This window comes from Phoca vitulina, unplaced genomic scaffold, assembly GCF_004348235.1.
Source record: "Phoca vitulina isolate PV1807 unplaced genomic scaffold, GSC_HSeal_1.0 scaffold80, whole genome shotgun sequence".
In the NCBI taxonomy this organism is placed as follows: domain Eukaryota; kingdom Metazoa; phylum Chordata; class Mammalia; order Carnivora; family Phocidae; genus Phoca; species Phoca vitulina.
In genome coordinates this window covers 3,386,011-3,411,199 of record NW_022589783.1, presented here as the reverse complement: position 1 = coordinate 3,411,199, position 25,189 = coordinate 3,386,011, and the positions used below count along the sequence as shown (strand labels likewise).

General features: G+C 46.3%; 1 protein-coding gene across 5 annotated transcripts in view; it reads left to right on the top strand.

Moving 5' to 3' along the window:
- DPP6 (dipeptidyl peptidase like 6) overlaps window positions 1–25,189 on the top strand; it is a 905,150-nt gene that overhangs the window by 725,604 nt on the left and 154,357 nt on the right. For all 5 annotated transcript variants that reach the window (XM_032394354.1, XM_032394352.1, XM_032394353.1 and 2 more), the window contains exon 7: window positions 14,448–14,529. In XM_032394354.1, coding sequence (XP_032250245.1) covers window positions 14,448–14,529 — 82 coding nt within the window. The remainder of the gene's footprint in view (window positions 1–14,447; window positions 14,530–25,189) is intronic.

Below are 25,189 nucleotides of genomic sequence, written 5' to 3'. Positions count from 1 at the left end.
CGCACTCAGCGTGAAATCTACTTGGGATTCTCCCTCTCCCGCTACCCCTCGCCCTGCTCACACGTGCTCTTTCCCTCTAAAATAAATAAATCTTTTTAAAAGATGTTCTTTTCCATCCAATGTAAGGGATTCCACTAAATGAAATCAGATAGAGATGCTGGGACGGATGCTCCAGGGCGCCTTGTCAACAGGGTCTGCTCAGGAAGTTCGTAGGCTCTAACCGATTCCTGCAGGTCTATGACAATGACCTGAAATTAAAGACAGGGATTTTAGATTAGGGAAATCCTGAGGATTCTTTTTTTTTTTTAAGATTTTATTTATTTATTTGAGAGAATGAATGAGAGAGAGCGAGCATGAGGTGGGAGGGTCAGAGGGAGAAGCAGGCTTCCTGCTGAGCAGGGAGCCTGATGCGGGACTCGATCTCGGGACTCCAGGATCATGACCTGAGTCGAAGGCAGATGCTTTACCAACTGAGCCCCTCAGGCGCCCAATGCTGAGGATTCTTGATGTGAAGATTTGTCCAGATTTTCAAGGTGTTTTTCTTTTTGTCTACCAACAGGTTGAATTATGTTTTCAAAAAGTTATTTCTGGACCTCAGAAATTTTATTCAGTCATAACCAAAAAATTCCTATCACCTTATATAGAGATTTCTATGTCAGACACTGTTGTGAGCACTTGCATATATCCCTTCTGGACAGCTGACAATATGCCTATGACGTAAAGACTGTCCTAGCCCCCTTTACATGTGAAAAACCCAGGTGTGGGGAAGGAAGGGTGTCCAGCTGGTCATCAGAGCTTAGCAGTGTGGTCATGGGGTTGACACGCTGCTGCCGTCTGCAGGTGAGTGGCCGCCATCCCCAGCACTCCCGGGACGACGTGGCCTCCAAGATCGCCAAGGGAAAGATTTCCATACTAAAGAAGTAAGCTGAAAGTTACAAGAAGAGTGTTAGAGTTATAAGAAGAGAAAGCAAGTGTCTCAAAGGATCCGGAGTAATAGGACTAAAGTCTAAAGGAATAAAAACAGTGTTGCAGGAGATGGACTGACAAAAGTAACGAGATTTGTAGTGTTGGTAGACTCGGATGCATTCTAATTAACGGACATCAATATTAATTACAGGAAATGATCAGTAGCTGAGCACAGGTGAGCCATGTTTCTCTCTGTCCTTGTGAGGCTGCGTGCACTTTACTCCCATGTGGTCTTTGTGGGAGAAATATTTCCCATACGAGGCCCACAGATAAATGATAAACAGCTTTGTTGGCAGAGACGTGACTCTGTTGTCATTTTAAATTCCTGCCAGTTTCCAACAGCACTCTGTAATCACTCTTCAGGCTTTTTTTTTGTGGATTCAAAGGAGGTTTTGCACAATGTAGCAAAGGAAGCAGCAAATCTCTTAGTCTCTGGGGGTCTGATGATCTTGTGTGCACATGGAGACAAACGTGCAGAACTCATACCTCCTACTTCCCAAGGGAGGGGATTAGGAGATTAACAGTGACGAGTTAATTATTTGTCCTTAATCAGGCAATGCACGTGTACTCACAGCATCCCTGGCACTATGTATGGATTACAGAAAGAAGGGAGATCTCTCCAGTTCTCACGTTTCCTATGCGGTTGGAGAGACCACACATGTGGGCAGACCAGTTTTATCATAGGAGAAGCTTTATGAATTCTGTGAATGAAGATGTGTTCTATTTAAAGTAAGAGTAATAGCAAAGAGCCCAGTCAACACAGGTACAGCCCTGTAGTCTGGGACTGTTCAGACTTTAAGAAGCAGTGCTTTTGGCCACCCAGTGCTGAAGATGCATTAATATTTAGTATCACCTGTCCTTAGCACTACAGAGCACAGAGCAAATAAGCCTTGGCCTGCAAGAAGCTTCTGACCACATATAAATGCAAACAAAATAGGAACATGAGGTCACAGGTTATAAACTGCTGATAGTGAGGCAGACGCAAATATAAAAACAGAAGGTCTCCGAGACAGAGGTTCCTGTCGCCTACAGCATCGGGCATGAGGATAGGAGGCTCTGGTGCACCTGGGGGGCAGGTGGGAAGATTGAAGGGACAGGAAGCCACCTCATGCACTCTGCACCCGTGGTTCCGGAAGCACAGCTGGCTGAGGGGCGACCATCAGGTGCCCTTGTCCGCTCCACCGTATGTGAAAAGTGAGAAGCAATCTCAGTCTGAGGCGTGGTCCCCTCTGTCCCCTTCCTTCTCTATCCCAGCGGCACTGCTTCGAAGACTGCCCTCCCCGGCCCCCCTCCTCCACCCACAGAAGATCCCACCGTCAAGGACAGAATGGGCCAGGAAGTGCATCTCAAGCTCTTCAGAACAGCCCTCCACTGTTCAGTCCCAAATCCCTAACTGCAGATGCCAGTGAGGAATCACCATTCGTCTGAAATCCTTCGTGCAAGGAGAAGAAAATGTGGGGACAAAGCCTCTTACCAGCATGTTCACAGAGATGGTCTTTTACTCTCACGAGACCACCCAGAAGAGTGTTCTTTGTGTTTCAGGACAAAAAGCTCCTAGAAATTAAAAAATATGACAGAAATGAAAACTCAGCAGCAAGGCTTAAAAACAAAGGTGAGGCCATTTTCCAGAAAACGCAACAGAAAGAAGGAAGAGAAAGGCTGAGAGAGGGACAAGGTAGGGAAGATTTAGAGGAGCAGCCCAGACATGTAGACACGCAGTTGGGGTGTGTCTACTGCATCACCAATGGGGCTCACCCGCGCACGACAGGCTGGTCGCGGGGCAGGACGGATCAGGGTTGCACAGCATGGTCCCAACGGGGAGGGTGTCACCGCATCAGGGAGGCTGTGGACAGGCTGCTGGGCTCCTCTCAGTGAGCACTGAGTCTTCCCTCCAAATTGCTGGGCACAGTACTCGGGCTCAGCCTTCATGACTCACAGATGGGCAGCCGTGGGGAGAAGGCTGGAGTGAGCGAGTGGGAGGCGGCAGACGGCCTCTCCGACTAGGATTAGCCCAGAAGTCTTCCTCCTGCTTCATTCTGCGCCCGCCCGCGCAGCCCCAGCTGGCCTGACGGAACCTCGGGAACACGACTTTGAATAAGAAGACTGTTCCAGGCCTGATTCTGAAAATAAAGTTCCGGATGGGATAAAATCAATATGGAAGTTCTAAGTTGTGCCTTCCGAGTGGAAAGGGATGACAGAGGGGGTCGAGGGACAGAGCAGCAGAAGGGGAGACAGAACAACTCGGGGGCGGCCCCCAGAATCGGGAATGGGGTCCCACGGGGAAAAGGACTTTCTCTGCAGGCTTCGAGCACATGAGCTGGTAATGTTCTCTAGCACCGAGATGCTGGGGAGGGAGTGGGGACAGGCAGAGGGGCTGGAGATCAGTGCCCTCACTCACCCTCGCCCTGCTTTGCTCCTTGGCTGTAGAATCTAAATCGGTTTCACTCCAAAGATACTTTACCTCTATACCATTCGGTACTCTTGCGCTTTGCACTCCCTCCCGGAGCTGTTAGAGATGTAATGCTGTCTGGCTTCTCCAGGTTGTTCTTTGGTCAGATTTATCCTTGGGAAGTTTGTGCACTTTTTTGTTTTGTTTTTATTTTTTTTACTATCAACATATACAGTTAAATTGGTTTAAAATAATTCCTCAAGGGGCCTCATTCGTGTCTTCAGATAACAAGCCCAGCTCTTGGTCAGAAGGAGCATGGGTCAGGGACCGCAGTGCACAGCCTGGGAGCACTACCCCCACCCGCGTGTGGAATGCCCGCATGGCCAGGCCCTCCGGCTGCATGGGGGGGGCCATGGTTACCCAGCATTCCCTGTGCTCATCCAGAGAGCCGCAGGCAGCCCACACCATCAGAGTGCACGTCCCTGAGATGCGGACGCTGGGCAGTTAGCTGGGCCAATTCTCCATCTTTGATTTATTTTTAAAACATCTGGAGAGCTTCTAAAAATGTGTATTTCTAGGATCCACCCAGAACTAGGTATATTAAGTATGACTTGGTGAGATTTGGGGGGGAGGGTTACAGAAAACACAAAATAACAAGGGCTTTTATAAGTAGAACTTGCTCTCTGACTCACGTCCAGAGGACCCAGGCTGGAGCCCAGAGAGTTAGGGACCCGGGCCGGCCGCCTTGCTTTCCAGCCTGGTAGCCTCCACTTTGTGCTCCTTGGTGATTGCTCCGGGTCTAGCCATCACACCGAATTTTCAGCTAGCTGGAAAGAACAAAAGGAAGAAGAGTATGCCCCCCTTCTTTCTAGGATGCTTCCGAGAAGCTGCATTTACCATTTGCACACAACCAAATTTAGTGCGAGGCCTCCCTCAGCTGCAGGGAGGCTGTGACGTGCTGGCTGGGCTAGGACCAGCTCTTGGGTACGCAGGAGAGATGTTGAGGACAAAAGAGGGGACAGGGCAGCAAGAAGTCCCTCTCTGTGCACTGTGCACCAGGGGCTGAGACCAGGAATCTGCCTTCTTAAGTGACGCTCTGAGCAGTCTGTGGACTGGCTAGAGGCGCTGACCAGTCCCTCGGCGCACGCATGGTGCATTCCCGCACCCCAGGCTTGTAGCCTGCCGAGCAAAGTGCTGCTAGCACCTTACATAAATCATCTCGTTTGTCCTCAGAACAACCCAAGAGGTAGGGCTTACCGTCCCCACTACAAATGAATCCAATGACTTCTCCCAAATCCTGGACCACTCAGATAGCAATGACTAAAGGGCAGATAGAAAAGGTAAGAACCAGTAACAAGAAGTGTTTAGGGAGAGTGGGACAGAGATAAGAACAAAGGATAGCAAGAGGTATCCACTGGGAGGGGTTGGCTGGCTGGTGGGAACTTGCTGGGGACACAGGGAGGGTGGCTTTGCTCTTTATATAAAGTGAAATGTCTGCACCTTTCAGATGACACCACGAAGATCCCTTTGTCTCCACCGTCTTAAACCACACTCCACACTGTACTTTCTTCTTATTTTCTATGTACAGTACTCATGCTGGATGTTGCAGGTACTATGACGGAATACCACATTACCCCCAAACTGAGTGGTTTAACACTGACAATATTTATTTTGCTCGTGAATCGGCCATTTGCTTGGGGCTCACCAGGAACAGCCCATCCTGGCTTCACTGGGTGTCCGCCAGGTGAATTGCAGAGTAGAGGCTCAGGGCAAGAATCATCAGGAGGCTGGCAGGTGATGGTGGCTGTCAGCCGAGACCCCAGCTGGGTCTGCTGGCTGAAACCCCTCTGTGTCGTCCCTCCATGTGGCCTGGGCTACCTTGCAGCATGGTGACACAGGTGCATTTCCCAAAGAAGGGAAACAGGGAGTGCATTATTGCCTGTGTGACTCATCCCCGGGGGGTCTCGCAGAGGAATTGGGCTGCCTTCTACTCATTGGTGCAGTCAGATGGCCACGGTCCGTTTGGAGAAAATAAACTCCCTCTTTGGGTGGGGAGCACCAAAGTTCTGAAAAAGCATTTGGGACCAGGAATATTGCTATGGCCGTGTTTGGAAAACCCCATTTGCACCACAGGCCAAAAGATTTTGCTCAGTTTTCTCTCCGCAGTTTATACTTTGAATCTAATAGGTATATTAAATATGCATTTTTTAACTACACCACACACACTTGGTCCTGAAATTCAGATGTGGACCTTCTTAAAGATCGTATACACTGAGGATTGTCTGAGTTCTCACTGTGCAAAAGGCAATCTTCCTCATCTCAGCTGTCTGCAACCTTAAATTTAAGGAATATTCCGAGTTCCTTCTTAATACGTGAGACCCACAGATCTCCACCCTGTACACCCTCTGTGTAAGTGGTGCAGCTTTTACTGCCTAAACCTTTAATGGCAAACCTCCGAACTGTCCACTGTTCTAGTAAATATCCCAGCTGGGCTCTTCCCCCTCCTCTTGGAAGGGATAATTGAATAGAAAAATATATATTGTCTATGAATATCTTTAAGAAACAGTAGAAACAAATGTTTTAAGTATAGGAAGAGGAAACCAAATATGGGTCTTTTCCCCATGTCGCCCGTGATGGCTGCTAGTGGCAGCCAGAGTTTGGGGACCTGCAGAGTCACGAGTCTATAATGAAACATTCTAATCTTCTCGTTCCATTTTTTTATGCTACATTTGGCAGTCTGTCAGTCCCCCTATTGCCTGATTAATTGCTAAATGTCAGAAACTCGAAGAAATATTGTTCATATTGTTTGTGAATGCCGTCTAGGGCAGCATGGGGGCCCCTCCCTAGCCCTGCTCAGGCTTGCCCCTGCTACTGTCTCCTGTGGGATCATTCGCCCTTGTGCAGGTAGGCAGGGCAGGAACTCCACGTCAGGGAGCACATCCTGAGGAAGCATCAAGCGCATGAAGGCTTGGCACTAAATCACTAGGAGGTGATGTGGCAGAACAAAAATAACCTTGAATCTGGAGTCTACAGATGAGGCTTAATGTCTGGAAGGCAGCCTGCAGCTGCAGCCAGAGGTCCCCCTCCCACCTCCTTCTCTTTCCCCGTTTTCCCCTTCTTCCTTCTCCTCTTCTTCCCTCCTTCTTTCCCCTTCCCTGGCTTTATGGAGATGTAATTCACAAACCATGCAGTTCATCCATTTAAACTGTATAGGTCCGTGGTTTTCAGTGTATTCCCAGAATGGTGCAACCATCACCTAATTCAATTTTCCAACATTCCATCACCCCCCAAATAGGCTTTTCATTCAGCTAATGCTGCCCACTCCTCTCTCATTTCCTTTGTTAACAGAGGTTACTGAGCACCTGTCTAGACACAGTAACAAATAAGTGAGAAGCCCCCCTCTTACCTAAAAAAACTTTTCATGTGACTTTGTTTAGTACTCGTACTTGTGATCGTAGGCGTTAAAGTGTCCCCGTGAATTGGATGGGGGTGACATCACAAGCATTTCAGACTGAGCCGCCCCATCATCTGTCAGTGACTGGAGCAGCTCTGCAGGAGAACTTCTATATCAGCTCTCTCCTGAGGAAGGAACTTCTGATACACCATAGATAGACACTTAAAATTAATGGTAGGATGTGTCCTCGAATGTTGGCCACTCCAGAAGGACTAATGCCTATGAGGATCCCTGCCCTCAAGAATTTAACCGTGTAATTTAAGATATGTGTAGAAACTGATATCATGAATCTTTAAATTCTGCATGAGTTTAGAGGTATCACTGACCCTAACCAATCATCAGTAGGTGATTAAACGAGGTCCCATTTATGTATCCATTTATCCATCCATTTATTCATTATTCAATAATATTTAAGAGCATCTAATATTAAGATACACTGGGACTATATCTTATATTTTTACATGACCCACCATGCCAAGCACATAGGAAGAGTCACAAAACACATATTATTTGATAATGAAATGCTGGTTTTAGGTGTCTTTAGCCACAAAAGGTTAGGATCCAGAAAAGCAATTTTTAGCTTTACTATTCCAAGTACCATTTTTATTGGGGAGTTTTTCAGTCCCTATAACTAGCTTAGAAAGATAAATGAATAAACTTTGCTGTACTAATTTACTCTTCATAATTCAACATGATTGATGCCCTGTTTTTTTATTGCTCAAATAAGCAAAATCAAAATGGATTGCATGATTATTTTGAGATATGGTAAGTCCAGATGATTTTATTCTTCCTTAATCATTTTTTCTACCAATCCATCTCCTGGAGATGATTTATCACAGAGCCTGCCATGGGTTCTTTAAAATAAATGAATAAAGTTTTAAAAAGACAGAAAAATTGGGGGGGAGGGCACTAACCACAAAATAAATGGAAACATGACTTTATGCATTCCCACACATGCATGCACGCGCACACACACACACACACACACACACACACACACACACCCCTCGGTGGTCCTCGGGTGCGGGAAGGAGGAATCCAGGACTCCTTTGATGGGAGCGCGGGCTCCACAAGGAAGCACCATCATGTGGGCACAACGAGCATTTTGCAGATAAAACCTCATCCGAGGCTACTTTTGCTTTGCCCTCGGAGGGTCTTTCTACTTTGCTCCTTAAGTCAGTTGGGGATTTTCTTTCTCCTTTGACCAAAGCAGGAGATTCATCTTTAGACAAGAACTGATCAGCTCTGTGTCCTTGAACAAATCACTTATCCACTTTGGGCCTCAGTTTATCTAAGAAATGAAGAGTGTGTTGATTTCCTGGGGCTGCAGTAACCAATTCTCACAAGCCAAGTGACTTAACAAAATAGAAGTTCACTCCCTCACACTTCTGGAGCCAGAAATCCAAATTAAAGTGTCGACAGGGCCACGCTCCCTCGAAACCTGTAGAGAGGGATTCTTCCACTCTTCCTCTGGCTTCTAGTGGATGTGGTCACTCCAGGCTCTAGCCTCTGTTGCGGCCTGGGCTTCTCCCAGTCTGTCTGTTCTGTGTTTTCTCCCCTTCTTATAAGGGATTAGGATGGCGTTGGGGCCCACGCAAATTGAGAATGGCCTTATTTTAACTCGGTTACATCTGCAAAGAGCCTATTTGCAAATAAAGTCCTATTTCCAGGTACTGGAGTTAGGAAAGCAGGACAGAATGGAATCATGGTTGAGAAGAAGGTGACTGAGCAGTAATGATGGGAAGGGTTAGTACCCCACTGGCTCTCACTACACCTGGCTCCGTGCTTTCTCTGCTAGTTCCCAGGGGCCTAGGTGTTTATATGAGGGGGTGGGTTGAGCATAAACCCAAGCTGTCCATTTGCTAGGCTGGGACAGAGAAAGAATTGTGCAAGGCAAGCCATTCAGAGGGAGGTTCGAGCAGAGCCTGGATGACCATCAAGTGAGTCACTGCAGAAGGGATCCCCACGTGGCAGGGGAAGTTGAAGAGACCACCCTGAAATCCACATTAACTTGAAAGCAAATGAATCTTATACCGTCATATTCCAATGCAAAATATAGACTTATTTCATAGAAACAAGTGAGAACAGGGTTGAGGGTTGAAGTCCCTAAACCCACCCCCGCATAATACAGGAATCAAGGTGTTTGTTTTATTGCTGAGTTCTACAGTAAATTTGTCCTCAGATCTGATACATTGTTGGACCTTTTGTTAAAGTTACATATATATAGTGGTTTGCACAATCAACTGAATTATTTACCAGTTTACCAATGAATAAACTGGCGTTCACTGAATATTTACTTGGTAAGCTCTGTACTGCCTCTTTTCATGTGCAGTGGATCATTAAGTCCAGCCCTGTAAAGTGGGCATTTTTATTCTCATTTTATACATGAGAAAACCAACTTAGATTAAGTTTCTCTATTACCCCACATCCCCCTGCCAATTAGTGGCAGAATTCAGAATTACTTTTATAGCCTCTTAGAGCTCTTTCCACCACATCCAAGCTCCCTGCCCTGCGTGAGGTGCGTGCACGATGCTGTTTTCCTAAACACAGACCGAGGCAACTCGGCAACTCACTTTGGTCGTCATGGAGGTGTTGAACTTTCAGAGATTCACTAGCTAGGAAAATAAAAAACAATTCCTTCTTTAGAGCATGTTAGAGTTTATAAAGTAACATTCATTGTTTCTCTTGATTTTCACGACCATCCTGTGGAGGAGAGGGTAACTATTACCCCCTTCCTCGTTGAGGCTAGTCAGAGAATTGCACCCAGCACCCAATCTGTGTGACATGGGGCTGGAGCGCGGGCTTTTCCCGTTAACGGTTGCTGTCTTCTCGATGTAGAAACGTGTCTCATGTGCTGGCAATGAGAAAAAGGGAGCGTATGTGAGTCCTCCAGAAGGGGTGAAGATAACGAAGGCCGGATGCATGTGTGGTCATGGTATTGTTAGCAGGTGCTCATGAAATCTTCTGGGGCACTTTGTCTACTTGGAGATACCATCTCCAGTTAGCATTTATGAGGATTTACACTTGTTAGATTAGAGAGAGACTAATCTCCTGCTGTTCCCCATTATCCAAGACTCCTCCTAGAAATCATTACCTAACAAAGTGAATTTCAATATTCAGTAAGACAATGGGATTTGAAAATTTTCTTATTCTGTGCTCCATGCTTGGAAAATTCTAGATAAACCCAGACCTAATGAATTCATTAGGTTTGTCTTTAAATTTGCAAAAGGTCTTTTACTTAGAGCCACCCCCATAACCCATCCATCCTCACTCATCTGTTTATTCAAATGCGTGTATGAGCACCTATGCCATGCTAAACATCAAAGACTTTTTTCCAATTCAATATCAAGATTACAGTATGTTTGGAGGGAAATTCTCTCACTTTCATTTCTTTCTATAATATTTTTTATAACCAATGAGATATAAGCTATTCAATTTTTTGGAGATTTTTTCTTAGCTTCCTTTTTAAAGTAATTTTAGACAAAGAAAGATGGCAAAAACAGTACAAATGATTCTCTTCTATCCCTATCCCTACTTCTCCTATACTCCTGAAATATTGTTAGTGTGTTTTATAACCACAGTGTCATTATCAGGAACAGGAAATTAACATCGGCACCTTGCTATTAATTCAACTTATTTGAATTTTACCTATTTTTCTACCAATGTCTCCTTCCTTTCTTGGGATCCCACATTCCTTTAGGCATTAGTTCTCCTTAATGTCCTCCAGTCTGCAACATTTCGTCAGTCATTCCTTGTTGATCATGACCTTGACACTTCCAAAGATTATTGGTCAGCTGTTCTGTAAAGTGTGCCTCAGTTTGGGTTTGTCTGGTGTTTTCTCTCTTTTTTTTTTTTTTTTTTTAAGATTTTATTTATTTATTTGACAGAAAGAGAGACAGCGAGAGAGGGAGCACAAGCAAGGGGGGTGGGAGAGGGAGAAGCAGGCTTCCCACCAAGCAGGGAGCCCAATGAAGGGCTCGATCCCAGGACCCTGGGACCATGACCCGAGCTGAAGGCAGACGCTTAACTGACGGAGCCACCCAGGCGCCCCTGTCTGGTGTTTTCTCATGATTGAAGTGAGGTTATGCATTTTGAGTGAAAAATACCACATGTATAATGCTTTTTTCTTCCTTCGTTCTAACTTATTAATTGGGATTCTCTCATGAGGAAGAGCTGCTTTATGTATTTGATTACTTATGTATATTAGCATGGACTTAGGAATATTGATTTTATTCTATCGGTTAGTCTGATACTCTTATTGATTATTTTGTTGCTCAGATTTATCTAGCTTTGGCCATGAGAAACTCCTTCAGGTTGGCTTCTGCATTCTTTGAACCAGCCTCTGTCTTTTTTGAGTATTTCCTCACTTTCTGGACCCATAAGATGTTCCAGACTCATCCTGTATTTTCTCTGTTCCAGTCCAGATACGATTACATCCCCTAGGAGCCCTATTTACTTTCCTTGGATGATGGTGTTTAGACACCAAGATATGGGCAGTGGGTGTGCTCATTGTTACCGGGGGTCATTGGTTCTAGGCCTCTCTGTGAATAGAGCAAGAACATCTATGTATGCACACCAACACCTGGATACACATATATCTACATTTTGGATGTATGTGTGTATATATTCGAAATCATGAGTTTGTACTGATACCTCTGATTCCAGGCCAACTTCACACAGTTCATTTTAGCCTTCCCCTTTTCTTTATAATTTGTTTTTCCAGCAGTAAGAAAACTGGCTCTCTTTATCTCCACTATATTTATATATTTGCAGAATAGTTTAATTCTAGCACACACATAAAGTCGTTTCAGAATTACTAACCCAGGGGCGCCTGGGTGGCTCAGATGGTTAAGCGTCTGCCTTCGGCTCAGGTCATGATCCCAGGGTCCTGGGATCGAGTCCCGCATCGGGCTCCCTGCTCAGCGGGAAGCCTGCTTCTCCCTCTGCCTCTGCCTCTCTCTCTCTCTCTCTCTCTCTCTCCCTCTCTCTCTCTCTCTGACTCTCATGAATAAATAAATAAAACATTTAAAAAAAAATAAAAAAATAAAAAAAAAAAAAAATAAAAAAAAAAAAAAAAAAAAAAAAGAATTACTAACCCATTGTCCTCTGATCTTTTTGACTTTATGGTATCCAGTCACGACACTGTTTCCCAAAGTTGTTTATGTTGGTTCTTTCCTTCCCCACCCCTTCTGTGTAGTTTTGTGCTTCATTTCCAATAGGGTTTTGCTCTGTTGTGGTGTTGCTCTTCCTTTTTGGGTTCCCCCACATCCTGATTGTTTTTAATTCTTAGTTTTATTTGTAGAGTATGCAAAAAGTATGTGAAACCCTACTGTGGTCTAAGACTGGGCATTATACCAATAAATATACCCAGAGAAGTGCTTCTCCTTTCTTATCCAGCCTCCTCATGACCAATCCCTGCTTCTTCCCACCCACCCCCTACACATAACTAACCTCTGGTTTCTGGTTTATGTTTCTTGTATTTCTTTTTTTCACAAATGAGGATACGTGTATATTTTCTTTTATCCCTTATATGATGGGTCACATACTCTAGATGGTCTGTTGAGTTTTGCATACTCCATCATGAAAAGCGCCCCATATCAATTTATGGAGGTCTTCATTCTTTCTGACATCTGTACCATATTCCATTTGTATGGATGTACCATGGTTTCCTCAAACACATATTGTTTCCAGTGTTTTGTCATTACAAAGCTGCAATGAATGTAACCTTCTGCCTATGTATTTTTGTATTGTAGGAGGTATATCTTCCCAGAAGTGTTCTAGTTCAAGAGTTAAGTGTGTATTTTATTAGGTATGACCAAGTTTCCCTCTGAAAGGTTTGCACTAGTTTTCACGCCCACCAGCAAAGTATGAGGATGGCTTTTTCCTCACAGCCTCACCAATACAGTGCGCCATACTTTTCTTTCTTTTGGGGAGGGGAGCAATTTCATAGGTGAAAAATGATAACTCAATGTAGTTTCAGTTTCGATTTCTATAATTTTGCATTGTTTGGTCCTTTTTAATACGTCTGAGGACCTTTTATATCTTTTTTGTGAATTGTCTGTTCATGTCTTTTTCTCATGTTTCTAATTTTTTTTTCGGTTTTTTGTAACCTCAATATTTTAGGGTATTTTTTATATATTATGGATATTAGCTATTTTTCCATGGTGTATGTTACAAATATTTTCTCCCAGTTTGTCAGTTGTCTTTTGTTTGTGATGTGTTTGTTATGCAAAAAGTTTAAAAATTTTTACGTAGTCAAATGTGTCACTCCTTAATCACTTCTGGATTTTGAGTCCTTAGAAAGCCTTTCCCTACCCACAGTTAAAGAGGAAATGGCCCATGTTATGAAAATACTTTGAAACATTAAAAACATACAAATGGTAGGGTTTGTTAAAATTCATTCAAAACCGGGAATGTTAAGACCCCTCCCTTACTCTTCTAACTGCCCGGTCATCAATCTTCCCAGCTGAATCCTATTATCATTGCCATCCCTTACTTAACACCTAATCACCCCATCTTCAGGCTTCCCTGATCTCTTTACATCCAGGGACCCCATGTAAAACTACTCTGGGGTATCGCAGACTCTCTCGCCTTCCCCAACACTTTTTACGCCTAAGTGTATTCTGTTTTGTTCTGGTAGTATTAGTAAGCAACTGCTTTAGAATTTTCTGCTGATTCAAGCCCAGAATCGGTACCTACACTTTACCTCCCTTCCTTCTTGCCTCGTCTCTTTTGTTCAAGCAACTCCTAAAATTCAGCATCTTCCTTTTCCAAAGACCATTCAGCCACAGCCTCTCAGTAGATGAATGAGTGTGTTCGTAGGTATGCCTTCTGCATATCACAGCCAAGTGATAGGGTATGCACCTGACAGAGTCTGCCTGTCCAGCAGAACACAGGTTATACGTCGTCTGAAAGAAATATGAAAATGAATCTTTTCCACATGCTGTAGAAAAGTGTTAGCTACAAAATACACTGAAATATTTTATACTTATGAAAGTGTTAGGTTTTTTCATTCTTTCATTATGACGTTTATTTAAGTATATAAGTAGGATTTTGTTAGCATAGTATTTTGCATATCAATAAATTAAGAATGAAAAATCTAAGTGATGTTTTAAAGGAAAAAAAATCTTTCTCTCAATCTTCCCCTCCCTCCCTCCTCCTTCCCTCCTTCCCAACACAAACCAAAGGGTGGAATTTGTCCTCAGGCTGCTGGTTTGGGAAGGTCAGAATGACCTGGCATTATGCTTAGGAAAAAAGTGATCCACCAGGAAAGCCCAAGATGGAAACAGAAATCATGGGGACTTGTTACTGCATAGCCATGCATTTCCATTTTTAATGTTGATGGGTGTGGATATTTTAATAATTGATCTACAGACCTCTCTGCATGTTGTCTCTTGATAAGTATTTACTATTTGGGTTAAGCAGTGATGGGACTGGTTCAGCTTCATGTAAATTATGTACATCTGAAGAAATCTAACGGAGGCTGAGACATTCTTTAATAACAGGAGCTCTTGAAAGTCATACAACGGAAGAAGGGAAAAAGTTAGAGCTGGAGGATAAACATACAGCATTCTTGTTTCCCACCATGTTGATTGATTGATTGATTGATTATTTATCTATTTACTTATTTTCTTTCAGGGATCCTCAAAGTCTGGACCCACCGGAAGTGAGCAATGCAAAACTTCAGTACGCAGGCTGGGGTCCTAAAGGCCAGCAGCTGGTAAGCCAATCAAGCTCAGTGACCAGGTTTGAATTTGATGAAGTTTACACATTAGAGGCTGAATCTGTCTCACGACACTTGATGTCTGGGTTTGTGTGAGCTACATTTTGGAAAAGGACACCAGAATATTTGCATGTGTAAAATGGCCGTTTCTTTTTTGTCAGAGAATTATCTTGAAGCTGGACCAGGCTGTGCTGTGGTTCCCAGATCCAATGCCCTGATATCCTGATAGCCCCAGCTGTAGCTGCGTGTAGATCACAGGCTTACTGGGAGGTCAAGGGGATAAGCCTTGTCAAAAGGACTGTCAGTAGGAATTAGCAGAATCGTGTAGTCATTGAAAGTTTCTTTTGCGTTGCTCTTGGAATCTGGCCCTGTTCTTCCGAGGGTTTTATGAGAGGTGGATTTGCTGGCCTTTGTGGGCCGGGCTCCCTGCGTGTGAGGTCAGCATACAGCCAGGGCAGCCTCACGGCTCCACATCAGACACCTACATGGACTCCCCCTCGGGTTGGCAGACCGACATGTTTCCAGAAACTGAATGGCCAGGCCGGGCCAGCGCGAAGGGCTCTGAGCCAACAGCAGTTGGGAGGCGAGGGTTCTAGTCCTGCGTGTTACCGGAACCCTCAGCTGTCAGGCTGCAGTCGGCCCGCCCCGTGTTGAGTGAAAGCGGGGTAAGATGATCTCTCAGATGTGTTCCCGCTCCAGCATTACCCAAATCTTCTTCCCCGAGGTCGCATCGCCCCCTGCAGGAAGCCCCTGCAGTATGAGGTCAGGTGACACGGCCCGGGTCCAGCTCACCATGTCCTCCTGCGTCTTGGTGCTCATTACGTAAAGCTGCATTTCAAAAACTCTTTTCCTAAAATAACACAGAAAATGATTATTTTCAAAAGCTTGGGGTGAGAGAATATTGGACAGTCTGTCTTCTGTCTTAGGAATTAAAATAGTCTCATTTTTCCCAGTGGTGCGATTGTATTCCCTTGGTCGCATGTTGGTTCCATTGCCTTGAAATGGTTTAAAGAAACAGGAGGATGTGGGCCACAGCGCTGTCCTGGCTATTACCACGGGGACCCGGCGCCAGGCACACAGTCATCAGGATCCGGAAAGCACGTCTAGCCAATGGGGGTCGGCAAGTGAGGGGAGGCCGGAGGCCATGGCAGGGGGACACCGACCCACCAGTCAGGGCAAGGAGACGAGGCTCGCCTTTCCTCAGAGGCGCTAACCCTCCCACAAGGAGGACCTGCAGCTCCCAGGAGGGAGCCCAGTGGTCAAGACCGAGTCTCCAACAGCCGACTTTAAATCCCTCTGAAATCCTGACTGAAGGTGTTTCTGGGAAGCAGATCATACCCCTATCCGTCCCGTCCTTCCGTACAAGTGACCTGTCGCCTCCACAGAGTCCCTCCCTGCTCTCCATGATCTTTGGGCGGCCTGCTGCCCACAGCCTCGCCCGCCGACCTCACCCCCGCCTCGCAGAAGAGCTCGGGCTGGGCAGCCTCCTCACAGACGTCAGCAAAAGGACATCGTGACTCACGCCAGCCAGCGCCTCTTTTCGCAGACCTGCCGCCTCGCTCCTTGTCACCCAGCGATTACCACGAAGCTTACGGACCCCCGCCTCACCCTCGGCACGCAGGGGAGGCCAGACCCTGGAACAGAGGCCGTTCAGCCTGATCCTGCCGTTTGCAGAAAACCTAACCCACAGTTTACTAAAGGAGGAAGCGTGTGTGTGTGTGCGTGTGTGTGTGCGTGCATGACGTTAGAACTACATCCGGAATTTGGAGGCACACGGGGCTCCACACTGCTCCCTCTCCAGACCCCTTACTTGCTAGGCCAGCCCGTTCCCCACCAGAAGCCACCGCTGCCTCTGGGACAATTGACTTTATACTCAGGTCATGCTTTCTAGGGGCCTGAGTGATTACAGAGTCCTCACACTTAACCTCTTAAAGAGGAACTGGCGGCAAAGCTAAATACGCATCAGCTTCTCTGAGAAAGCTTCCCTGACCCCTCCCCGCGCCCTGGGCTCCACCCCAGCCTCCTACGTCCCCACGCGAGCTTCCGGTCACGACGATGTCTTGCTGCCACCGATGCATCTGACCCCGTTCGGCCACCTTCACCTGGGCGTCCAGCACTGTCATCTCGTATGCTGGGTGCCTAGTGCAACACCTGGCACTCAGTAAATATTTGTTGAGGTCAAAAATGAATGCACGAACGGATCGATTAATCACTTAATACATTCTTGTGATCCTCAGTCACCTAAACACCAAGCAAGTGTGTGGAGGCAAGTAGCCAGGACCTGTGTAGGTGTTCAGGATATTACTTCTGGTGAGGAAAGTCCGACTTCCTTTCTGCTCCAAGGAAATGAGTGTTCAGTGAAGTAGTAATTGCTGATATTTGGCCGTAGTACCAAAAGGACTAATGGGCTCGTGGAAGTTTTGAGCTCTGAAGCTTTTTTGAACTTTGGGGTTTTTATGAGACAGTTCTTGTACTGAGTACAGTAGGCTACATGGCCCACCCTCGAGAGCGTCCCGTCCACCGGAGCAGGGCTCAGCACACTTCTGTAGAGGGCCCGTAGCAGGTGTTTGAGGCTTTGCAAGCCCATGGGATCTTGGTCTCAACTACTCCACTTTGCTATTGTAGAGAGAAAGCATTTGTAGGCAATATAGAAAGAGATGGACATTGTTTCGTTCTGATAAAACTTCGGGAAAACAGACATTTTGGCCCGATGGCTGAGGTTGCTGACCTGTGGTTCAGGGGCTCGTGTGTGCTCTCGGCTGCCCTCCCCTGAGGAAAGCCTGAGCCCAGGACTAGCACCCTGGTGACAGCTACTCCGGATGCTCACTCCCTCGGCAAAGGAAATCTGCAACCCGTGAGCAGGCCTTGCAAACACTAACAAATCCCTCATTGCCATTTTATTTTAAAAAGTAAATATTGCTCCCCAAAGGAAATCTACTCTAATTATAATGAGTCAGACTGAAATGAGTAATCCTCCTTTGGGTATGGAGAGCACAGCTGCAGTTCAAGTTCACCAGCGAGCTTTCCGAGCATCATCCCCTCCTAGTGGGGGGGGGGGGTTTCAGCAACACCCTTGGCTCGGGGACCCCACTAGCCCCAGGGAGGCGGCACCCAGCACCAGGAGTGGGCTGATGGCATTTTCCCCCATGCCTCCCCGTGGCCTCTAATTACTGGCTGTTGGCTTTTAGGGTGACTTTTGTTGGACCTTCGATGACATCATAGGTAATAAATCCCGCCTGGCTGGCCCCTTGTTAGAGGAAAGGAGAAGGCGGACGTGGGGAGGCCTCCATTCTGCCAGAATTGTGTCTGGGATGGCGTTGGTCTGTGAGCTCAGTTTTTCATGACAGATAACCGTGTTGCTTCCAGAATTTGATCTGAAAACAGGAAAAATGGATTTGGCTAGATTAAACGGGATTAAATGAGAAAACATATGTAAAGTGTTGAGGAGGTATCTTCCCCTCGATTCCCCCCCCATCTTTATGTTGTCAGTGTCCGTGGCCATTTGCATTGAAAACACAAGTGATTTCAAAATTTTTCCCCAGACGGTGTCTCTCTTCATCTGTCCTCTGCAGAGCAATCTCTGCCTGCATTGAGAGCACCTCTGAGTTTCCTTTTTGGATCTTTCCGTGAAGCCCCGGCCCCACGAGTGTTTGTCTATTTATGGGAAGTCTTATCCCTGCTAACCTCGAATACGATTGAGTTGTCTGTCTGGAGATACCCTTCCTTGTCTTACACGTCATCCCTGCAAGGACATCTAGTAACCACGGACACCGAGGGCAGTGGGGGCCTCCTGGGCATCTCTGGCGCACCCCGGAGGTCAGGCCGGCGCAGCGTGTCTCAGCACACTAGCGTGCAAGCCGAGGGAGCTTAGCAGCACCGTGGCCTGGCACCGTTCTCCTCTGGAGACTTCTGCAAATATGACTGCACGGCATTAGCCGACATGAAGGATTCGAGGCAGGCATCTTGCCTGCGTACTCAGATGATCAGAAACGGGGAAAATGGGTTTCTCTTTGGCTGGCCTGCTACCACAGTGGTGATAAATGAACAGCTTTGAAAGGGATATTTAATAAGCCTACTGGGAGTTCTTCAGGGTAGGGATGGCTTCGGCATGTGACAAATGAAGGGCAGGTAGCATCGTCGGCTGGGGACCCTGCCAGAACAGGGACTGGGGCCGTCCTTGATGCACAGGGGCAGGGTGGGGATGACAATCCAGCCGAAGAAAACCGAGGAACGCTCACAGGTTCTGCTCTCCTGCGCAGGAGAGGAAGCTGACTTTCTCACGGTCTCTGGGGGCACCCAAGGCGGTGGTGTGGGCGACCGTGAGAGACTGCTCTGTGTCTCCCTGGAGACAAGAGAATAAAATTGACTATGTTTACCCAAATGGGGAGATTTCAGCTGCACGGTATGAAAAATTGCCTTGCTTACATGGCTTGTTAGACCCTTGGATACTTCTCCAGGGAGAGTCATGAACAGAATAACTTACCAAGGAGAGTCGAGGAATTCACTTAAGTGGCTTCTTCATAAGTGGTTCAGATAGCAGCTCTCCTGATGAGGTCTCAGGGCTGGGCAGCCTGGACCCTCGAACATTCACCTGGCCCCATGCGTTCTCGGGGTGACAGATGTGACCAACGGTTGCTGTGGCCGGTCAGCCAGCTACCTGCGAAGGACCTGAAAGGCCAGTCCTTTGTGTATGCACAATTTCTATAGTCATTATTCACTCATTTGTTTACTGTTTCAGTAATTGCCTGCCGAACCCTTCCCGTGCTCTAGACCCACCACTAGATCCTGGAGATGCAGAAGAAAGGCGTGGTTCTTTCCACCTGGGGGACAAGCTGTCCGTCCCCACGTTTACTAGCTGTCAGCACCTACAGCTGCTTCCTCCCACCCCGCCCTCCCCACTGGGTCTCCGTCCCCTCTGCGCACGCTCCGGGTCCTGCCCACAGTAGGGCTGCAGGAGATGGGTCACTGCCCTGTGTGGGTGCTGGCCTTGTTTCAGCCAAGACTAGTGGGCCCTCCAGTCTGGAGGCAGTGATGCCCCCTGCGGCAAGGCCCAAGGAGACTTCGTCCCCTCCTCACTCATTCCCCTCTCGCTTGATGTCCTTCCCATCTGAGCTGTTCAGCTCCTGCAAAAGTCTCAGCCAAGGCCTCCTTGAGGGGACTAACGGGGTCCCCGTTTTCACTGTGGATGCTCTCCAGCCCCACCCGCCATCGGGCTTTCCCCCCCACAGTCCCAGCAGCCCTCCCGCACTCAGACCCATGTTCTCTGAGCTACCTGCCCTGGGCACCTTTAAGGAGCCCTGCGCCATCCTCTACTGCGTGGTTGGGCACTCGTTCTCCGGTCTGCCACGTCACAGCTGTGGTTCTCAAACGACTGAGTCTGTTCTAAGGACACCAAGCTCTAAAAATCAACTCCTCGTGAGTGCTTGGGCCTCAGTGTTGTGTTCTGCCTACTTAGCACCATCTTACTGAAGGTTCTTTCTAACATATCAATAGCAAAAGAACCTGAGGATCTCACTTCCCCAGTGCACTAGCTTGTGACTCCTAGCAAATGAGTTATTCCTCTAGGAGTCAGTGCAGGATCCAGAAGAATTCGAGCTGAAGGTTTTCATGCTCACATTGGGTCACTTCATAGCATTCAGGTTTCTGCTGTAAAGAAAAAGAATTTATTTATTTATTTATTTATTTATTTATTTATTTATTTATTTGAGAGAGAGAGATCATGAGCAGAGGGGAGGGGCAGAGGCAGAGGGAGAAGCAGGCTCCCTGACGACACAGGACCCAATCCCGAGACAGCTTTTTTTTTTTAAGATTTTATTTATTTATTTGAGAAAGAGAGAATGAAGAGAAAGAGGGTATGAGAGGGGAGAGGGCCAGAGGGAGAAGCAGACTCCCCACCGGGCAGGGAGCCCAATGTGGGACTCAATCCTGGGACCCCAGGATCATGACCCAAGCCAAAGGCAGATGCTTAACTGACTGAGCCACCCAGGCGCCCAAGATAAAGAATCTTCAAAGAGAGCCCATTAGCATTGTAAAAATTCATGCTACCAAAGTGTCAGTAATTCAACATAAGATACCAGATGAAGAGATTGTTTTTGAAACACCAAAATGTTCTGTTAAATGGAATAAAGAGCAGAAAGGTAATAGGCGTGAGGATTTGCTTCGGGCACCTCTCAGGAGTGGGCATCAGCAGAAACACTGGCAGCCACAGGGAGGACCACCTGCTCTCGGGGGGATAGCAAAGTGCAGAAGGGATGAGTGGAGGGCACTCACCCCGCAGCCCCGACCTGCCCCCGGGGACGGGCAGGTGCAGCCATGCTGGGAGTGAGACAGCAGGAGCCCAGGAACAACCCAGCTTTGAACCCACGAGCCCTTATCTGAAAACCCCACTGTAGCATTTCAACTGCCTGTTCCATCTCAGAATCTGAAGGTCCTGATCTGGAGCCTTAGAAGGAAAGGAAAGTTTATTTAGTTTGTTCTATTTTTTAAGGGCCATTAAAAACAAAAGCTTTAGCGTCAGAAGGGTCACATTCAGATCTTGGTTCTGGCACTTACCAAAGGTGTGGTCTTAACACACTTAATCTCTCCAAGCCTTCGTTTCCTTGTCTGTAAGATGGGGATAATCATGTGTATCCTCTAGGGGTCACTGTATGGATGAAGTTAATTTATTTAAAGTACATGGTATAGAAACTAGGATGAAGAAAACACTCAGTAAACGATGGCTGTGTTGTTGCTACTAGAATTATTACTTGGCTTAACCAAAATGTAGAGAGTGAGAAAAAAATAAGGATTTCATCCAATGGATGTTTGGTGTGTGTCTGACGGTGGGTTAGGCTACTCGTGGTAAAGCAGGGAGATGCAGCCCATGAGGGTTGGGCGTCCGGAGGGCTCAGTCTCTTCTTCGGCTGTTCTCCAGCTCCTAGGATGCCGTTCAGAAAACCTCCCACCCATCCCTGTTCCTCTAAGCCGGTAGCTCCTAGCGGGTCTGCACCTGTTTCCTTAGAAAAGGCCATTCCACAGGAAGTGAGATCATACAGGATTTGTCTTTCTCTGTCTGACTTACAAAATGGTAATTATGTGACAGGAGGGAGGGGGTAATATTTCAAGAGAGTATCAAATCACCTTAAACTTACACAGTGTTATGTGCCAATTATTTCTCAGTGATGCTGGGGGAGAGCCTGCAGTCCTCTTGCTTCCCTGTCCCAGCCCCTCTGTGCACCAGCTGGCCCATCCTGGGACCTCGAGCTGGACAGGGGTTCTCCCACCTTATCAGGCAGCCACCAGGCACCTGAACAGAATCGGATGAGCTGCCTCCCCAAGGGCATTATTGCTCACCCAGTTCTAAGTCACTTAGGGGGCAAGCAACGTTTATTGACGTTGACAACTCCAACGAGGGGAGAAAGATTGATCTTTCCAGCAAGAGAAAATTATTTAATGAAATGTCATAGACATGGGGAGGACCAGACTGAAGTGACATCCCATTAATAACTTATAAAAGCCTCTAATCAGTTTGGGTTAATTTGGTATTCATTGTAAAAACATTCATCATGGGCACTGAAGTCCATGACAGTAGCCAAGACATTAATATCACCAGGATGGAAATTGCCTTATGTATCCTCAAATAATGGATGGAGCAGTTTAGTGAGTGATTTACTAGCTCACCGAGGGTACCCTTCAAGTTTAACACAATATGTTATCTCCTCATGTCCCTGTGGGACTCAGCCACTTAATGTGCACTCAAGTAAATATGCTGAGTTTTTGTCACTTAGCCTGAGTGGATGGGGCAACATAGCAGAGCTGCCTAACAGTCATAGTTGAAGAACGAGGGGAATTAGGAGGCGGCAGGTGGGACTTTTTCCTTCCACCAACAGGCTCTCTGAGGACACGGGCATTTCCAAACACATAAGCAACTCATAACTGTGGGATTCTAGAGGAAGTGAGGGAAACAATGTAAATAGCAACCTGTGGAGTTTTAAAAAAATTTTTTTGTCCTGCTGTGTGAATACAGGGGGTGGGGGGTGTAAGAGAAAATTCATTCTTTTTTTTTTTTTTTTTAAGATTTTATTTATTTATTTGACAGAGAGATAGAGAGAGAGAGAACAAGTAGGCAGAGAGGCAGGCAGAGAGGCAGGCAGAGGGAGAGGGAGAAGCAGGCTTCCTGCGGAGCCGGGAGCCCGATGCGGGGCTCGATCCCAGGACCCCAGGATCATGACCTGAGCCGAAGGCAGCCGCTTAACCAACTGAGCCACCCAGGCGCCCCGAGAAAATTCATTCTTAAAACAATACAGAACTATGTAGTAAGAGTCACAAAGACATGCCCGCAGGTTAGCACACGAGTCCCATCTCAAGAGAAGCCAAGGGGCGCCTGGGTGGCTCAGTCGGTTAAGGGTCTGCCTTCTGCTCAGGTCGTGATCCCAGGGTCCTGGGATCGAGCCCCGCATCGGGCTCCCTGCTCAGCGAGAACCTGCTTCTCCCTCTCCCTCTGCCGGCCACTCTGCCTACTTGTGCTCTCTCTCTGTCTCTCTGTCAAATAAATAAATAAAATCTTTTGGAAAAAAAAAAAAAGAGAGAAGCCAAAAATGGTATACACAACACATTCATAACAATGTTTTCTATAAATAATAATTTTTAAAGGCTGTAACTATCCTAAGTGTTTATAAGAGAGTGATTTGCCAAAGCATGGCCATTGACAGAAGATGAACTGTCATTAAAAAATGGTAGGTAGACTGTATGTGACCCTGGGAAATATATCGTCTATTAATTAGTATTAGGACTAAAAATAAGGTGTTTGGTGTGTGTTTTGCATATGGGGAAAGATAATTATTTTGGCCTTGCCAAACTATGCACGTGTTACCCACCTCTCTAAGTTTCCTGGATACAACAACGTTATATATATTCATTAAAAATGGGGGAAAAAAAGAAAATTCATTGTCAAATCTGAGCTGTAGGAATCCACTCGGTCGGCGTGTGCACCAGCCTTGTGCAGGGTGGAGCGCAGCGCGTTTTGGGGGATACAGTCATGAATAAGCCAGGCCTCGGGGACGACAGTGCCTGTAATTCCATTGGTTTCAAAGTGTTATGCAAATGTGTCCTTTCTCCTGGCTCTGCAGCAAACCTTTAAGACAGTATTTTCCAGAACTCACTTATAAGCCAAGGCAATTAAGAAAAGGGTGGATTTAGGGCTGAAAACCAGGCCTGGTCTCGTCGTGCGTTTCCTTCCTCGTCAGAGTTTCCCTAATGTAATTGTGCTGGAAGCAGCGTATTACTCTTATGAAGGCTCTAACTTAGAAGGGTGCCCACATCAACCGTGGGAATATGAGGTCAGAGAATTTCAGGATAATCTACCAAAGAGAATCTAAAAGTAGGACGAGAACGCTACATGAAGAAAGAGTGCATTTACCAATAGCTTCCTTAGATCATGTAACCAGGCAGTTACAAATGAAAATAACCTTTTTTGAGCCATGACGGGGACACCGGGGCGGGGGGGAGGCCACAGTTCTATCTGCGGCCCCAGGCAGACATGCACCGTTACATGGAGAGTGGCTTCTGGCCATTTGGGGATTTTTCCAGTAGCCTAAGAGGTGCTCTGAACCATTTATGCTGCTAAGTGTTCTTCGAGCCCGTAATGGCCTTTTTAGACCATCTTTCGGACTGCTCCCATTTGAGTGGAGGGAACACCTCTTTATCATGATTCCTAAGATGTATCACAAGCGGAAAATGTCAAAGGAATCGTTCCACATCCTTGTCTTCATAGAATAACCATGACTTCTTCTTCCTCGAAACTGCTATAACTTCGTCTCTGCCACAGATCCTAGCAGATCAACATGGGCCTCTTTGTTTTCTTATTCAACTATTTTGGTTTTGAAGAACTATCTCCCAGATCAAATGTAAGCTGCTCAAGGACAAAGGATGTTTTCATTGCATTTTTTTATTCTTTTTTTTTATTGTTAATCACCATACATTACATCATTAGTTTTTGATGTAGTGTTCCATGATTCATTGTTTGTGCATAACACCCAGTGCTCCAAGCAGAACGTGCCCTCCTTAATACCCATCACCAGGCTAACCCATCCTCCCACCCCCCTCCCCTCTAGAACCCTCAGTTTGTTTGTCAGAGTCCATCGTCTCTCATGGTTCGTCTCCCCCTCCGATTTCCCCCCTCTTCATTCTTCCCCTCCTGCTATCTTCTTCTTCTTCTTCTTTTTTTTTTTTTAACATATAATGTGTTATTTGTTTCAGAGGTACAGATCTGAGATTCAACAGTCTTGCGCAATTCGCAGCGCTCACCATAGCACATACCCTCCCCAATGTTTTGATCGCCCACAGCCCATTGCTCCGTATCTAGCAGAGTATAGGTTTTCAACAAATACTTGTTAAATGAATGCTATCCAGAAGGGAAAGTAAAATTAAATGTCAGGTTTACGGGTGTAAGATCCCAAATTCATGGAAATTGGAAAAAGCTGGTGTCATAACCTAAAACTTTTAATATTTAACAATTTGATGTTTAATCAGCTCAACAGATTATGAGCAACACTAAGGAAGGACTTTGGGATTTTTTAGTCAGACTTTTTTTTTCCCCTTAAACTGTTTGTTTTGCCATGGATAATCTCAAAACAAAGATGTGAGTCTTCACTATTAACACTTGTCAAGAACATGCTGA